This window comes from Rhizophagus irregularis, chromosome 21 (genome assembly GCF_026210795.1).
Source record: "Rhizophagus irregularis chromosome 21, complete sequence".
In the NCBI taxonomy this organism is placed as follows: Eukaryota; Fungi; Glomeromycota; class Glomeromycetes; order Glomerales; family Glomeraceae; genus Rhizophagus; species Rhizophagus irregularis.
Window position 1 is genome coordinate 791,466 of NC_089449.1, and position 19,511 is coordinate 810,976.

The 19,511-nt window shown below is 25.1% G+C and overlaps 4 protein-coding genes across 4 annotated transcripts; all 4 read left to right on the plus strand.

The window, feature by feature from the left end:
• Positions 1-7,813: 7,813 nt before the first annotated feature.
• Positions 7,814-9,169, plus strand: OCT59_013604 (uncharacterized protein; the record flags this gene model as incomplete). The annotated part of the gene is made up of 4 exons (XM_025324741.1): positions 7,814-8,395; positions 8,482-8,710; positions 8,781-9,046; positions 9,131-9,169. The coding sequence occupies 4 exons, from the start codon at positions 7,814-7,816 to the stop codon at positions 9,167-9,169; spliced, it is 1,116 nt and encodes a 371-aa protein (XP_025184724.1).
• A 2,613-nt stretch (positions 9,170-11,782) lies between these two features.
• On the plus strand, positions 11,783-13,101 carry OCT59_013605 (uncharacterized protein; the record flags this gene model as incomplete). The annotated part of the gene is made up of 4 exons (XM_066141633.1): positions 11,783-12,379; positions 12,446-12,623; positions 12,692-12,951; positions 13,057-13,101. The coding sequence occupies 4 exons, from the start codon at positions 11,783-11,785 to the stop codon at positions 13,099-13,101; spliced, it is 1,080 nt and encodes a 359-aa protein (XP_066001755.1).
• A 1,959-nt stretch (positions 13,102-15,060) lies between these two features.
• On the plus strand, positions 15,061-16,381 carry OCT59_013606 (uncharacterized protein; the record flags this gene model as incomplete). Its single annotated transcript, XM_025314687.2, has 4 exons — positions 15,061-15,651; positions 15,732-15,906; positions 15,976-16,258; positions 16,342-16,381. The coding sequence occupies 4 exons, from the start codon at positions 15,061-15,063 to the stop codon at positions 16,379-16,381; spliced, it is 1,089 nt and encodes a 362-aa protein (XP_025184722.2).
• A 2,504-nt stretch (positions 16,382-18,885) lies between these two features.
• Positions 18,886-19,388, plus strand: OCT59_013607 (uncharacterized protein; the record flags this gene model as incomplete). The annotated part of the gene is made up of 2 exons (XM_025324740.2): positions 18,886-19,010; positions 19,136-19,388. The coding sequence occupies 2 exons, from the start codon at positions 18,886-18,888 to the stop codon at positions 19,386-19,388; spliced, it is 378 nt and encodes a 125-aa protein (XP_025184720.2).
• Between the last annotated feature and the right edge of the window lie 123 nt (positions 19,389-19,511).

The window sequence follows — 19,511 nt, forward strand, 5'->3', positions numbered from 1 at the left end:
AAATACCGGGTTTATACAGGAAAGAGGATATTATGCCGTACATGCATGTTTTTTCTAAACATATTCCAGAATTTTTACAAAATCTAAAAGAAAAAAACTTGTCATTACAGTTCTTTTCTACTTCAAGCATTGAGAAAAAAAATCATAATCAGGTATTAATAATTACATTTTTATCAAATAATGAACCTTTTTTTTTTGTAAACAATTTTTTTTTAATCCTTTTTTTAGTTTTTTATATTTTGCCTCATATATTAGCAGACTAAAATAGGGTAGCATTTGGATCGAAAAAAATATAAGTATCCACATTTGGGTTAAAGAAACCACTCATGTTCCTGCTTATATTTTTTTTCCTGTCGAATAATATGCATTTGTCATCATTATAAAAGGCTCCTTCTCATCTATTTTCTCTCTTGCCGCCCGTATGGTATACAGATTAGGAGGCTTTTTGAAGGAGTTATGCTTTCAGATATAGCCTCACATTTGCATGCTATTGGTATGGCCTTTTTTTATGCAAACAACTAGCAAAGGGTTACAGTACGATTTCCTGAATGCCTTTTTCCTGAATATATCTTTTCCCGAAGTCATTTGCCTGAATGCCAATTTTTCGAACTGAACATTTTCCTGAAATATACAATTTCCCAAATCCTTATTTCCCGAATCCCATTTCCTGAAGTCTAATTTCCCAAATCCTAAATCCCAATATCCTGAATCCCAATATCCCGAATTCAAATATCCTTGATTCTAATATTCCGAATTCTAATATTCTGAATGGACAATTTCTTGAATTATATAATAAATTGTATATTTTCTCATATGATTTATAAATAAACTATATAATAAATTTAAAAAATAAGAACTATTGCCCTATAAAAAAATTGGATACGTTTTTTATAAAGTTTTTATATGATTTTTTTTTCCTTAGAAATAACGTATCATAATAGGATACGGAAAAATCCCTATGAAAAAAAATCATCCAATTTTTGTACAATATTTGTTCAAGTCCGTGTGGAAATTGTACAATTATTGCAGATTTTTGGATAAAAATAGCTATGAAGTTTTTCAAAGCATATTAAAAGTATGCAATTTTTGTACAACTTAAATTTAAGATATAGAAAATGTTCAATTTTTGTGTGATTTTTATACAACTTAAATTTAGGATACAGAAAACATTCAATTTTTGTACAATAAAAATTGTGATTATTGTACAACTTGAAAATAGACTTAAATTTAGGATACAGAAAGCAATTTTTGGGTAATCCTACTATACTACTTTCCATCTTACCTGTATGGTTACATTTGACCACTTTTAGGGTCAAATAGACCACTTTTAACCATTACAAATAGATTTTCCTAAGTAAAGTAATTTATGCAGTAAGGTTACATAAAATTCAACTGCATATTTGCTTATAAATGGGCGTCTTCTGGACCCATTGGTGAAATTTTTGTATCATCTTGTAACTAAAAAAAAGTCAAAAACTTTTTATTAGGTTACACAATTAGTTCTGACCGGAATTATAATTTGGCCAGAATTATGCGGTATAAATCAACTCTTAAAATTATATACGTTGATCACGTGATCTGATCGTCAAAATAAATATGATGACGCGAAATGTTTTTGTTTATGTTTTTTTAACCTTTTAACTTTTCTTCAACTTTCTTTTAAAATATCAGGTAAGAAAAACTTGTGTTCTTTATCTTTTTATTTTCCTAACTTTTTACATTTTAATGTTACTAACTTGCTTTCTTCACTAACTTCATACTTTTTTTTATTACTAATACTAATAATTTACTTTTTAACACTACTAATTTGCTTTCTTCACTAACTTCATACTTTTTTATTACTAACACTAATAATTTAGTACTTTTTAACACTACTAATTTGCTTTCTTCACTAACTTCATACTTTTTTATTTAATACTAATAATTTACTTACACTAATAATTTACTTTCTTCTTTGATAATACTAATTTACTTTCATGTTACTAACATACTTTATTTATTTTATTTTCTTACAAATTTTTATATTTATGATTATATCAAATTTAGTATTTTATTTATGAAATATTGTGTATATTTTTTATATTTTAAGTCAATAAAAAAAATTCATAATTTCACTTTATAAATTTCCTGTTATTACTGTAAAATTTAACCTATAATTCCTAAAATATGGCCTAAAAAAATTTGGCTCAAAAATCACACAATAATTGTATAAATTCAGGTCAAAAATAGGATAATTATTGAATGAATTACCATGCAATAATTGTGTGATTTATTGCAATTTTTTTTAGCACAATTATTGTATGGTCAAATATACAGAAATCGTAGTGAATTTAATTGAATGATTTTTCAACAAAAATCACACAGACTTTTTTCATAGGGAATGCACAATTCCGTATCACTAAAAATATGGTTTGGATACGGAATTTGCATGGGATTTATATGGAATTTACATGATTTGATCACTGATTATTTTATCACGAAATTTATACGATTTGGTCACTAAATTTACTATTTGTATTACAGTTTACTATAATTGTATTTACATAAATCTAATTTTACTTTATTAAATTAAATAAAAAATAAAAAATAAACAAAGTACAAATACATTATGAAAATTCCCTCCTTATTAAAACCACCTATTGCAACCAAAATTATCTATAAGTTCAGGTTCATTTGGAGTCAAACAACTTAAAAGAACAAAAAAAAAAAAAGATTGGAAACAAAACCCATATAGTATCTGCAATCGTCCAAGTCACCAAAGGTCAGCATTCCTACAAAAAAAGAAAGAGAACTCCAGAATGTCTGACCTACATAAAAGAAAAGAATTATGAGGTGTCTAATGAAAAGAAACCAAAACAACAAAATAAATCAAAAACTGACCTACAAAAAAAGAAGACTCTGAAGCAACAAAACTGAAACAACCTACAAAAAGAAAAGAATCTGAACCCAACTTACAAAAAAACAAGAAAATTTGAACTGACTTAAAAAAAGAGAAAAATCCTGAATCATCCTACAAAAAAAAAGGACTCCCAAACTGATCTACAAAAAAAGAAAAAAGAAACTGAATATTCTCAAAAAAAAATCTGCTGGCCTATGAAATTAAATATAAATAAAAAAGAAAGGGGAATAAAGAATAAACCAAAAAAAATATTTTTTTAAAAAGAGGGGTAACGAAGTTAGGAAAGTTAAAAAAAAATTTTTTTTTAAAGGGAGGACGTCATAGTTAGAAAAATAAAAATTTTTTATAAAGAGGAAATAGAAATAGAAAGAAGTAATTTTTTTAAAAAAAAAGAAGAGTGGGAATAAAAGAAAAAATTTTTTTTCAAAGGAGAGTGACAAAAAAAAAAATTTTTTTTAAAGGAGTGACGAAAAAAAAAAATTTTTCAAAGGAGAGTGACGAAAAAAAATTTTTTAAAGTGAGGTATGAAAAAAAAAATTATTTTTAAAAGGGAGTGACAAAGAAAGAAGAAAAATTTAGAAAAAATAACAAAAATAAGACAAGAGAAAGAGAAAGGAAAGGAAAGACAGAAAGGAAGATCGGAAGATCAAACTCATTAATGCAAAGTAAGGGTTTATATAAAAAACAAAAAACGTATCATAACAAAACAATAAACAATCATGTGATCTCATGTTACACAGTGAAATTCGATAAACCGGATCTGTCGGATCCACTAAAAATATCCGGTTTATCGGGATATCCGGTTTAGCGAAAAAATTTCGATATCTATTATACAGAATTTTTAAAAAATTTTCATGCTAATAAAATTAATATACATTATAATTAAATTTTTCATCTTAGTTTTAAGTCATAGAGGTCATGAAAATGAATATAAAATATTTTAATTAAATATATAAGTAATACAAAACTTCAGCCGGAATTAAGATTTTTATAATTCCGGCCAAAATTAAGATTTACCGCATCACGTTACTTAAATTTTATTGGTTAATGATCATGTGATCCAGTTTATCGAATCATTTTTCACTATAGCTGGTTAGAAAATTGATCCGTAATAGCGAATATCGAGCTTTTACTAGTAAACTCCGGTAGTATATCGAACCTATTTTAATATACGTGATTTGGTTCCAGCAAAAAAGTCCGGTTTAGGCCCAAATCCGGTTTATCGAAGATCTGGTTTATCGAATTTCACTGTGTATGATACAGGATTTTTGTAAAATTATCTTCTAAAAATATTAAGTTTAAAAATTCTGTATACATTCCGCATGATTAATTTTTTCCGTATACATTTCTTATACATTAGTTTTTTTAAAAAATGTTCAAAAATGAATTGCTTATTAAATATATGGAATTTGTATACGGAATCTATAGAAACGTACAAAAAATGTATACAAAACATATCCTTTCCATATACATATTTCTTATAGGGTTGATGAAGACTAATTTCTACCATTTTATATAAAACAATTGAATATGAATTTTACTTGTCATAATTATGTAATTTGGGGAGTGGCTATTTCAAGCATTCCTTGCCTGTACAGGTATTACGATCAATTGAAGTAAATATGAAGTAAACATAAGGAAATATATATACAATCAATTAGGAAATATTACATTTTTAGCTAATAAAATTTTTCTCCGACCCACTGAGTTAATAATATTTCCTAAATATCAAGTAAATATAATTAATTTACATTTTAGGAGAAAAAAATTTGGTACAGGTACAAATTTAAACAAATACTTTGACTGAATAATAAAATCTGCTCGCTTTTGCATTATTTATTTTAAGTATTTGTTTTAATGCAAGTTAGTTTATTACATATTATATTTATCATATACATAATATATAATTTATTGATTAATATACTAAATAAAATAAAGGTTGTGTTTATGAAATTAATAATTCTAATTTATGATGTAAAATTATACAAAATAATATTAAATTCAGTAAAATGTCCATTCAGAATATCAAGGTTCATGATATTGGAATTTGGGATAAAATAATTCAGGATAAAATAATTCGGGAAATTGGCATTCGGTAAAATGGAATTTCAGGAAATGATCAATTTCTGGAAATAGGCATTCAGAAAATTGGATTCAGGAAAAGGTATATCCAGGAAATTGGTATTCAGGAAATGGTCCAACAAGGCTAGCAAAGTCACACTCTAGCTTACCAATCAGTTTGCGCCTTTTTGCAAGGTTGATAAAACAGTAACAGGTACTAGTATACTATTTTGAACCTAGGCGTGCTATTTTATATACATTTATAATGCCCTATGAGTATGGCTACCTTTAAGTTTGGTTAGTTAACCAAAATGTGATTGGGATTTGTTGTGTCAAAAGTGAAAATTTTTTTTACAAATAGGAAGCAAAAAAAGAATTATTTCAGAGCGAATAACAATCAAGATGACAAATTTATTTTCTTGAGGTTACAAGTATAAATTAGTACATTGGGATTATGCTATGGCCAGACAAATGTGCGTTTTACTTCAAATTTTTTACACAATGTACCTTGGCATCAACATATGGTTACACCACGATTTCCCGACAACCTTTTTTCCGACATACCCTTTGCCCGACAACGATCACCCGACAAGACATATTCCCGAATGTATATTTTACCGACATGACACATTCCCTAATGGACATTATACTGACATGTTAGTTCTCCCGACATGACATTATTCCGATAACACATTTCCCGACAGACATTTTCTCGACATGACATATACATTAAAAAAAGCGATTTCCTGAATTTCCCAATTATTTAAAATAAAACATATGGAGAAAATTTTTTTATTTGTTTATTCATATATTTATTTTAGTAAAAATTCGCAATTTCATGTACACTGTATATTTCATTTTAATAGTGCAAATTTTTAATAAAATAACTTGCAGCAACCCGTTGTGTCCCTACAAAAATTTATTTTAGTTGCATTTATTTATTTCCAGTTATTTTTTTAACAACTTTTTAAAAAAGAATTTGCCATAAGACAATTGTCTTATTAAATATATCTATGTCTTATAAAGTACAACGGTTTAAGAAACCTTTTTTAAAAAAAAAATTGTTATAAAATAGTTATTTTTTTTAAAAAAATGATAATAAATTAAAAATAAATTTAGATAAAAAAGTAAATTAAAACGGTTTTAAAAAATTATTAAAAAAAATGAAATAATTATTAAATAAATATAAATATATATATATATAAACCATGCTGGTCGTGAAAAATCACATTGAAAAAAAAAGGAAAATAAAGAACTGTTAATAACAGTTATTTATATTTATATTTATAAACATGATACATTATAATAAATTACTTTTTGTAAATCATCTCAACATGTCGGGAAATTTCTGTTGGGATATGTGTTGTCGGGATAATGTCATGTCGGGAAAACTAACATGTAGGTATAATGTCTATTAGGGAATGTGTCATGTCGGTAAAATATACATTCGGGAATATGTCTTGTCGGGTAATCATTGTTGGGCAAAGGGTATGTCGGGAAAAAGGTTGTCGGGAAGTTGTCCGACATTGCAACATATATAGATTTTTCTTCTTAATTTTATTAATGTTTCTTTATCTTATTCTCCTTTAATTTTTTTCTTTGTATATTTATGGCTAGCCTAACGATTTTGACATTCGGTAATGTAGCAGTAAGAATTCTGAATATTCGTCTGCCGAAGTCGCTTTTAGATTTTTGGCCCCAAACAAAATAAACAAAATGAAATTTATGATTGTTGTCCATTACAAATTGATAATGAGCGACGTAGTTTTTCTATTGTTAGCTATCTTTTCTTACGAAGGTGAATTCCTTATGGGTGTGTGCTTTTAACTCACTTTGGTTAAGTATTGTTTTACCATGTATTTTATACTTCTGGTTTACTCCCTATATGGAGTGAGCCATAGTACTATCATCTTTCTATAATAAAATAAAAATAAAAAAATAAAAATAAGGATTACTGATTTCAATGGACTGACAATTTTGTTAACGGCCAAACATCAAAATTATACAGACTATAATTAAGATTTATTATTACTAATAAGTCTTTAATTTAGAATTATTAGATTATTCACCGAGATGCTATACTTTCTATATAAATAACTAACATAAGCATAATAGGAAATATTTCATGTAATTAAATAATTTTCATATTTAAAACTCCCATAAAGTATAATTAAGAACAATTTTTGGTTTATTTAAATAATAAAAATTTTTTTTTTTATATAGAACATTTAAAAATTCAAAAAATATGGCATTTTTATTTATTTTCCAATTGAAGATAATAATTTGATTAATAAACTTTATAATAGTACAAAATACAAATCATTAAAATATATTCAAACAAAAGAACCTGGCAAAACTTTCAATTTTATATCGTTTATAATATGATATAGAAAAAACAAAAATAAAACATAAGAATTATTTTTAATGGATTGAAATTTAATTATTATTAAGGATTAACATAAAACATTATTTGGATATGTCAAACTGTAATAAATGTTAAGATGTTAAATTATTATTGATGATAATTCGGGAAATTGCCATATAGAAACTGCGAAAGATTTATTTTTATTTTAAAAATTTTTTATTAATGATTGCATATTTAGGATTATGTACTTTTTTTTGGTAAGAACACGCATTTATGTTTATAATATTCAAGCATTTAAAAAAACATCTAAACCCGATTAAATAAAGAAGATCATTATGGTGATACCATGCTTGATAAATTAGGCTAATCTTTAGGCTAATCTTGTTTAAACTGGTACGCCGATTCAGGCTAGTTATAAATATACAAGATTTCGGAGAAATTCATACCGATGCGTAATTAACATTTTTCACTCGATATTAAAAGAAAAAATGGATTTTCCAAAATATGATGGAAATATTCACCCAAATGAATGGATAAATGATATAAAAAGATATTTTAAACTTAAGAATACTAAAATTAGTGATCGTTTGAGCATTGCTATTTCGCTTGTAGAGCCTATTATTTCACTTCCATCAGAGATTGGTAGTCTTGATAAACTTTGTAATGTACTTAAAGAAGATATTTCATTCACAGTATTTAAAAATACAAATGAAAGAATGTTGCAATCATTAAAATATGTCCCTGAAAATAAAGGTGGTAATACTTCAAAATTTATTTCAAAATTTAGGAAGCTATGTTATAATGCAGAAATTAATGATATAGAAGAACAAAAAAAATATCTTTATAAGTCACTTCCGATGAATCATTTTGATTCTATTTCAATTGAATTTTACAAGAAAATGAAAAATGTTGTTTCAACCAATAAATTAATTAAAGAATTTGAAGATTTTGCTATATATTTGTCAAATTTAATTGTAAATGAGTCTATTGTAGCTTTGAAACATGTTGCTACGGGAAAATATTTAAGTTCAGAAAATTTTTATTACAAAACTGGAAGTAAGTCTCAATTGGTAAGTTCCATAATTTGATTATTTATTTTTCTTTTATTTTTCATGATAATATAAATAAAATATTTAATGAAATTTTTATGAGTTAGGTTTTTGTGGGGAGTACAGAGCCTGTTTCAAATTCTTTATGGAGAATTAAATCTAATAAAGAATTAAATGAATTAATTAGTTACACTGATACATTTATAACTTTACAACATGATAAATCTAAAAAGTTTCTTGGAATAAATTATGGAAAGTCTTATTACAATCATAACGATCGTAGCTTTTATTATAAAAGTTTTTATCATACGTCTCCATCAAATAATCACTCAGAAGGTTAAAATTTAATATTTTTTGTTTATTTTATTTATTTAATATAATTATTAATCAACGTTTATTGTTTCAGTGAGCTGTATTAATACTTCAAATCATGGATATTGTGTTAAGGATTGGGAGTTTAACCATGCTAAAGTAGGAAATCATCAGGAATTTATAAAATCAAATGATATCATTAATCTCAGCATTAAGAAAGTGCATGATAATAATGGTAATACAACTACAAACGGACAGGTTGAATTTTTACGTAGTATCCATGATGTTCGATTTACTATTGAAAATGATGCTTTCCAAGAAGTTCATTGTCACAATGAGAAATTAGGAGGAAATGATGAGGTAAGTAAATTATAATAATAAATTGCTATTAGTAATTGATTTATTATTTAAAGTCTTGTATTAATACTTAACCTTTTTTTATAGTGGTGTATTGAGCTTATTAAACAATATAATTGGATCTAAGACTAAGTGTTATTAATCAAATTTTTGTTTGTTAAAGAAATTAGATTTTATCAAATATGAATTTTTTATCTTTGGAAACTTTTGGTTTTTAAAATTTATAATTCAACTCAAAATAAATTTCAATTATATTGAGTCTATCAAATTTCAAATAAAAGCCAATCTTTTATTCATTAAATTAAAAAATTCAATTCTATTTTTTTAACTTAAAACAGTCATCATTTGTTAATATTTAAAGCCTATTACTCACACTTAATTTGTATTTTTTTTAATAGAAAGTTGAAATGTTTCAATAGTCTATTGTATATAAATACCAAAGTTGCAATTACTTTATTTTTTAGGCAGTCCGCTGGTGCCAGGTGGAAGAAAAATTTCAATCAACTAATCTCCAGAAAAGTCATGTACCAAATAGCATCATCCCCTAGAACTTGATTACAAATTATGAAATTTCTTTTATTTATTATTGATTTTTTATTTTTTATTTTTTATTTTATTCCGGCGTTACTCTGTGTCGACAACATGAATTTCCCAAAAGGATAAAGTATTCAAGAACCGAAGTTTTGGAAATGTGTGAGAAGAGGAAGTGATTCGATCCGTCGTCCTGCTCTAGACCCTTGCAAATTAAAGGTAATAAATTATCTACTGCCATAATTGTATATTCCCTTATAAGTATTTTGGTTTTTCTTATTTCTAAAGATTTCACTCACTTTATTGTAGTTACCATCAATTTTTTAACAAAAAAAGATAAATATGATGGAATAATCATCCAGACGAATGACGAATTGATGAAAGGTCTTAAAAACTACACATAACAAATACTATATGGATCTTGTAGATTTTCACCATTAATTTTTCGGAACCAATTGGCGATATTAAAAAAACTTTATGATGCACAAGTGAAAAAATGTTACAATCATTGGAATATAATCCTGAAAGTAAAGGTGACAATACATCAAAACTTACTTAAATTTTCGTAAATTATGTTAAAGTAAACATAGAAAAACAAAAGAAATATTTTTATAAATCACTTCTTACATAATATTATGCTTTACAAGAAATGAAGGAACTGAATTCAATTAACGAATAATAAAAGTTTTGGAAATATTGTTTCAGAAGAATCAAAGTTAATTGAAAATTTATGTTACAAGATTGGAAGTAATTCTTAATTGGTATGTTACGCAATTTGTTGATTTATCAGATAGCTTAAAATTATTTAATTAAATTTCTACATAAATTAAAAATAGTTCTTTATGGAAAATTAAATTTAATAATAAAAACATTAACCACTTGCACTAATACTTTCTAACTTTACAACATGCCTAATCCAGAACACGGTCGTGAATATTATCATCACAAATCTCCAATGACTAATCTCGTAGGAGCTATTAAATTAAATATTTTATTTACTCTAATAATTAATTAATATTTATTGCTTTAGTAGGTTGTGTTACAGATTGGAAATTTAATAATAGTAAATTAGAAAACTCGGGATTTTTTAAAATCATATGATATTATTAATCTTAGCGTAAATCGCCAGAATGAATTTTTACAGTACGTACATGATTTCCATTGAAGACGATCCTTTTCAAGAAGTTATTTGCCATGACAAAATACCAAGAGAAAATTTTGAAGTATTTTTTTTTTAGTGATTATTGAACTTATTATGGAGGAAACTTATTATGGATACAAAGTTCTGCAATTAAAGTAAAAGTACTGTATTGATTTGAAGAATTATTATAAATAAAGTGTTCTTGTTTGTTATATTGATAAATATCCCATTTTTGGGCTTCATTTAAATATAAAATATTGTTTTAATTTTTTATAAAGTAATTGTGACGATTTTCTTTTGTCAACGATTAAATATAAATGTATATACCGGGATAGGAATCCCAGCTAAAATTATAAAACACAATATTTTCAAAAGAGAAGCGGAAAAACTAAAATTTTATTTTAATTTTCAGGAATTTACGATATAAATGAACAAAGGTTATTAAATTCCAAAGGATAATGAATTTTATAATAATACAACTCGTTCATTATATTTAACAACTTATCAGATATGAAAAAGATTATTCTTTTAATGTGTTGCGATAATACTGTATTACCAGTTTATGATAAATGGTTAAGATATTAAATTATTAACGATGATACTTTTGGAAATCATAATAAAAGAAACAGATTACAGCTGATTTCAAAAAGGTCGGGACACTTAGCAAATTTTAAAGAACTCGGAAATATTCGGTAAAGCTTGAAAAGTTATACGCTAATTTTGGAGTAACATTCCGAGAATGATGGTATAATTTTATCTTATTTTGAGCTTTACCGAATATTTCCAAAATTTGCTAAGCGTCCTGTGCATTATGAAATTAGCTGTAAGTTTTATATATTAGTTCATATTTAGATTATGCAAATAACTAGCATGTGAAATACGTTTTGTAATACAGGAGTCTGAGCCTGATTAAGCAAGAAAATCAATATCATGGTGATACCATAATTAGCAAATTAATCTAAATCTTGTTTAAAACTGGTATACTGATTTATGTATAAATATTCAAAATTTCGGGAAAATTATTGCCGAGGTGTAATTAACGCTTTTTTCCCAGATTAAAAGAAAAAATGGATTTTCCAAAATATAATGGAAATATTCACCCAAATGAATGGATAAATGATATTCAAAGATATTTTACACTAAAAAATGATAATTTGCATACTAATCGACGTTTGAGCATTGCTATATCGTTTGTAGATCCTATTATTTCAATTCCAGATGATGTCAATAGTTTTGAAAAATTATGTAGTGTACTTAAAGAAGATATTTCATTTACAGTATTTAAAAATACAAATGAAAGAATGTTGCAATCATTAAAATATGTTCCTGAAAATAAAGGTGGGAATACTTCAGAATTTATTTCAAAATTTAGGAAGCTATGTTATAACGCTGAAATTAATGATATTGAGGAACAAAAGAAGTATCTTTATAATTCACTTCCGCTGCTAATAAATCATTTTGATTCTATATCAATTGAATTTTACAAAAGAATGGAAAATGTTGATTCAATCAATAAATTAATTAAAGAATTTGAAGATTTTGTTGTATATTTATCAAAATTAATCGTGAACGAATCTATCGTAGCTTTAAAACATGTTTCTACAGGAAAATATTTAGGTTCAATTAACAATTTATGTTATGATACTGGAAGTTCTACTCAATTGGTATATTTTTTTTATTTTATTAGAATTGTCATTTTTACAAACCTAATTTCTTTTTAAATAATTCAGGTTTTTGTAGATAATTCAAAATTTGGTCCAAATTCTTTATGGAAAATTAGATTTAATAATAGTAATGAATTGGCTACTTATGGAAGTACTCGCATAACTTTACGATATGACAAATCAGATAAGTTTCTTGGAATATATTATGGATATTACAAATCTCCGTCAACTAATCACACTGAAGGTAATTATTTAATATTTTTGATTATACTGTTAATTACTATAATAATTAATTAACAGTGGTTATTTCAGTGAGTTGCAATAATATGTCCAATTATTATTGGGTTAAGGATTGGGAGTTTAACCATGCTAAAGTAGGAAATAATCAAGGCTTTTTAAAATCGAATGATATTATCAATCTACGTATTAAGAAATCCTATGATTTTAATGGTAATCTTATTCCAAACGGACAAGTTGTATATTTACGTAGTCATGATATTCAGTTTAATGTTGGAAACGATACTTTTCAAGAAGTTGTTTGTCATAATGAAAGATTGGGAGGGAATGATGAAGTAAGTAAATTATAATTAATTTTGTAAATTATTACTAATGAATTGATATAATTTTATTGTTTAAAATCTTGTATTTCATTAATATTAAACTTTCTTTTTTTCTAGTGGTGTATTGAGCTTATTAAACAATACGCTTGGACCTTAGTATAAACTAAAATGTATTAATTGACTTTTTATTGTCAGTTGTCGTTAACAAGTTGATTCTTACTAATCGAGAATATGCCTCGTATTCCAAAAAAATAAAAAAAAAAAATATTTGGATTTTTGAAATTAAAATTTACCTTAATTGTTGTACACATTTTACATTCAATAAATTGAAATAAAAACTTAATTTACGAATAGATAAGTTATACAGCCAATTTAAGTTTTTTTAAGTGTCTTTCAGCGCGAACCGACTCCATTTTCGTATCACAAGATAATTTGAAAAAATAAGTGATATAATGAAAAACACCGAATGTTAACTAATCAGAAAAAGTATCAAAAACAGGAAAAGCAAGTTCATGGACGTAAATCTTAGCGTAAAACCGATATTTTCATTATCTTCACGTGTCAAATTTCTCATGATGATATTGGATCATCAGGAAAATATTTAAAATAAGATGCAATTAAGCCATCAAATTAATAAAGAATTTTCCGAAATATGGTGAAAATATTCATCCAAATGAATGGATAAAAATCTTCAAAAATACGACTATTTTTAGCGTATTAAATATGATGTATCATGTTTAGAAATGGCTACAATTCCACCCTTAATATCCAAGCTAATTCAATTTACGATATCGAAAAACTCCGTAACTTGCTTAAAGAATATATTTTATTTCTTTTACGATTTTAAACGTATTATATTAAGCATATTATTTACAAATCTTTCAATAATAAAATGTCCCGAAAATAAAAGTGATAATACTTCAAAATTTATTTCAGAATTTGGGAAACTTTGTGATAATGCGAAATTAATGGTATAGAAGAGCAAAAAAATAGTATATCTTTATAAATCACTTCCATTTTCTTGTAAAATTTCATTGATTAGAAGATATTGATTCAGTTAATAAATTAATTAAAGAATTTGAAGAATTCATTATTTATGGGTCACTGTAGCATTAAAACATGCTGCTACAGGAAATTATTTAAGTTAAATAGCAAATTTACGAAATTCTCAATTAATATAATTTATTTAATTAAACTTTTGTATAATTTAAAAAAATTTGGGTTTTTGTAGGAAGTTCAGACATGATCCAAATTCTTTATAGAAAATTCAGTTTAATGAAGAACTAGCTACTTAAACTGATACTTCTATAACTATATAACATGTCAAATCCGACACATATATTCTTATCGGAGTTATTCTAAACATACGTAAGCAAGGTAACAAAAATTTAAATTACGTGGCAGAAATGAAAACAAATTGGAACTTCAAACACAGTAAACTAGAAATCATCAAGGATATTTAAATCAAATGATATTTATTAATCTATCTTAGTATTAAGAAAAAGTATAATAATTATTGGTTATTCTAATTTTGAATGGTCAAGTTGATTTTTACGTAGTCATGAAATTTAATTTACTATTGGAAATGATACTTTTCAAAGTTATTTGTCATAACGAAAGATTGGGTGGAAATGATGAAGTAAGTAAATTAAAATTAGTAAATTGCTATTACTAGTAAATTGTTTATTTTATCGTTTAAAACATTTTATTAATATTAATCTTTTTAGTGGTGTATTGCTTGAGCTTATTAAACATTATATTTTGATCGTAGATTAGATTATGATTAGTTCTTTATAGAGATTTGTAATTTAAATTTATTTCAACATTATTCATATTTTTAAATTTCATTGTTAATTCATTGATTTAAAGTTTCGTTTAAATGAAGAATTTTGGCTATCAGTACATCACATGATAATTATACATTATTATTTCTCGTATTACAACATAAAAATAACATAAATAAAATAGCGACCAATAAGAAAAAAAAGATTTGTTGGGCGTAAACTTTGGCGCAATAATAAGATAAACATTTCTAAATTCGGCAAGTACTAAGACGGGGGATCATAATATAAATTTGAATTTCGGGAATATTTAGACCGAAGTGTAATTTTCTAAAAAAAAATGGATTTTCCAAAATATGATGGAAATATTCACCCAAATGAATGGATAAATGATATAAAAAGATATTTTAAACTTAAGAATACTAATATTAATGATCGTTTGGGCATTGCTATATCGTTTGTAGATCCTATTATTTCACTTCCAGCAAAGTTTGATAGTCTTGATAAACTTTGTAATGTACTCAAAGAAGATATTTCATTTACAGTATTTAAAAATACAAATGAGAGAATGTTACAATCATTAAAATATGTCCCTGAAAATAAAGGTGGCAATACTTCAAAATTTATTTCAAAATTTAGGAAGCTATGTTATAATGCAGAAATTAATGATATAGAAGAACAAAAGAAGTATCTTTACAATTCACTTCCGCTGCCAATAAATCATTTTGATTCTATATCAATTGAATTTTACAAGAAAATGGAAAATGTCGATTCAATCAATAAATTAATTAAAGAATTTGAAGATTTTGCTGTATATTTATCAAAATTAATCACGAACGAATCTATCGTAGTTTTAAAACATGTTGCTACAGGAAAATATTTAAGTTCAAATGCAAATTTATGTTATAATACTGGAAGTTCTACTCAATTGGTATATATATATATTTTTGATTTTATTAGATTCGTCATTTTTACAAACCTAATCTTTTTTCTTATTTTTAAATAATTCAGGTTTCTGTAGAAAATTCAAAATTTGGTCCAAATTCTTTATGGAAAATTAGATTTAATAATAATGAATTGGCTACTTATGGAAGTACTCACGTAACTTTACAACATGTCAAATCAATTATGTTACTTGGAATAAATTCCGGACTTTACCAATCTCCGTCAACTAATCACACTGAAGGTAAACTATTTAATATTTTTGATTATATTGTTAATTACTATAATAATTAATTAACAGTGGTTATTTCAGTGAGTTGCAATAATATGTCCAATTATTATTGGGTTAAGGATTGGGAGTTTAACCATGCTAAAGTAGGAAATCATCAAGGCTTTTTAAAATCGAATGATATTATCAATCTACGTATTAAGAAATTCTATGATATTAATGGTAATCCTATTCCAAACGGACAAGTTGAATATTTACGTAGTCATGATATTCAGTTTAATGTTGGAAACGATACTTTTCAAGAAGTTGTTTGTCATAATGAAAGATTAGGAGGGAATGATGAAGTGAGTAAATTGCAATTAGTTTGGTAAATTACTACTAATGAATTGATATAATTTTATTGTTTAAAATCTTGCATTTACATTAATATCAAACTTTTTTCTTTTCTAGTGGTGTATTGAGCTTATTAAACAATACACTTGGACCTTAGTATAACTAAAATGAATTGTATTTATATAACCATAACTATTGCATTTCATAAAATAAAAATAGTTTAAAAAATAGATTTGTCTTTTTTCACTAGATTTGTTATTTTCACTAAAAGTATAAATAAGAATACCAAATGTTGTCAATATAACAATATTATTGTTATTAAAAATAAATAAATAAATATTTTGATCTTTGAAATTAAAATTTACCTTAATTTTTGTACACATTTTAAATTCAATAATAAAATTTAAATTATTTACGAATAGTTAAGTTATACAGGCTTATGGCACGAGGTTTTAGTTTTAATCATCATCTTTAGCGCCTGGTAATACCCATCATTTATTGATCCGTCGATGGTCGTCGAATGTTCTGATAAGTCGGAACCGCAAAATGTTTTATTAATGCTGATCAAGAATGAATCTATTCTCTGATCACAAGATAATTGAAAAGGGAAGTGTTATAATGAAAAACACCGAATGTTAACTAATCAGAAAAAGTACTAAAACAGGAAAGCAAGTTCATGGACGTAAATCTTAGCGCAATAACATATGAGGTTTACTATAAGCAAGTAATTGGCTTTTTTATTTGTCAGTCGTTGTTTAACAAGTTGATTCTTATTAATCGAGAATATTTAACTCGTGTTCCTATTAAAGCATAATGACTGCGCCTCCGTCAACTTTATAATGTGTCGCAATCTAAATTATCACTTTATTTAAATATCATGACACGTGAAGATAATGAATATGCTAAAAACTTAAACATTACAAAAGGAAGTTTTCAAAATCTACTTTACCATTACCAAATCATGATTGATTTATATTAGATGGATGGTTTTAAAATGTAATAAATAATAAGTTAAGTTTTTGAAATATGGAGTTGAATTATTAAAATTTACAATTAAAGAACATAATTTAGAATTAATTGATGATATTTATAAAAAATGTATGACTAGGACCCAGAAATATATATATAGGGGTCAGGTGATGAAAAAAATTTTTTACTATGAGCTGTACGCATTTTTTCAGGGCCGGAATTATGATAATGTCAGTCGGTTACTATAATGGGAAATAAAATTCTGACTGAAATTATCAAAAATTATCTAAAAAAGGAAAGATTTTCATGAGTTTTTTAGTTCACGCAAACTCAAACCTGACCCTTTTATATATATTTCTGGGTCCTGTATGACTTATTGTAAAGAGAATTTAATGAACAATAAGTCATTTTTAAGCATTATCACTTCCGCAATGCCATTACTAGATGAATATTATCCAGAATATATTCTAAAATATTCATCAGAAACGTATATGATCATAGATTCTCCTTTTTATAGTATAGAGCATCAAAATAAAAATTTCCATCTTTATTCTTTTTTTCAATCTCCTCAAATAGCTAAATCTTTTTTATGGACAAAATACCATTATAAATTAGATAATTATGATTCAGAAATATTGTTTAATATATTGCTTATTATACAAGCTTTAATAATACTTTTAACTTTACCCCTTTATTTGGCTACATTTTATATTTTATCAAAATACAATTTTATTAATAATATATACACTTCAGATGCATTTTCTTATGTTTATTTATTCAGTTTGTAATTTAAATAATTCTTTTTTATATGGCTTATCCAAATATTAAATATCACTTAGAATTATTTAAACACTAATGTTAGAGAAATGAATATTTTAAAAATTCTTAGTTCATAATTTAAATAAATCTTGATTTTTCTTAACTTATCCAATTATTAAATATAAATTATCAAAATGATGCATATAAGTATAAAACCATCTCCAATTTGCGAAATCAAAATAAACAATGTAAAAATTTTTTATATTCATCTTCAAGACAGTGTTGATGACATTAAAGTAATTAGCTCCATAATTTCTAAATTAAATGAAAGCTTTTTTTTGATAATGACTAAATCTCATAGGTTAATTCCATGGGTTGATTTTGAATATACATATTTTTTTTGAGTAGCCACCATAAATATTTAATATATCAACGTGATCCAATTTCATTATTTGAATTTAGTTATTTTTCTTAAAAAAATCATTGTATATCATAAAAATTATATATATAAGTATAATATAATTATGTGTAATGCAATTATTAACTTCGTCAATGCATTTTACAAAAGATGTTATTAATTAATAATATTAATAATGAAAATATTACCTTTTCAAATCGACCATTATTTAATTACATTAATATTTCTCCCCAAGTACCATCACGTTTTATCAAGAATATGATAGAAACACTAATTAAAAAGGAAGATAAATATGGTTTATATAAAAGAAATTTACTAGATTATAAGTTATTTATATATATATATATATATATATATATATATATATATCAGTAATTGTAAAGATATCAAGTATATTTATTTATTTGAATACAACACAACATTTATATCAATATCCGGGTGCATTAACTTGTTTTTCTCAGATCTGTGTCTTAACAATTAATATTCTTAATGTATCTTCAACATTATTATTTGGAATGGCAAAAATTTGTAAAAATGTTGAGGATCTAACAATACTATATTGTGATGGAGATATTCCAGGATTAAATAGATTTATTGATGTTCAAACAAAATTGAAATCATTAAGATTAGAATTAATAATGTAAAAAAGCAATATAAAGAATTAAGTGACGTGATAGGAAGAAAAGCCATTACACTTCAAGAAGTTGAAATAAGTTTAACTGACCTAATTTTTTTTCCATTATTAATAAATCTACGATGTTTAAGACTTCATAATAGTGAAATACTTTATGATGGGAGTGTAGAAATGAAAGAATGGGAAAAATATTTATCAATTTCTTCTTTCCCAAATCTTCAACATCTTGAAACTACATATTTACCATTTTATAATGATTATATGTTAATTGAAAAATCTAATGGTAGGATTTTAGAAATCAATATAGCATCTCAAGAACCAGATTATATTCATACCAAAAAATTAATTAATAGTGTTGTTAAATATTGCCCAGATCTTGAGTGATTAACTATAGAAATTGAATTTGAAAATTTGGATGATATTAAAGAATTTTTTTTTAAATTGTAATCAATTAAGAATGATAAATCTCTCATTATATAATGAAAATAACCAAAAACTTTATGCAAA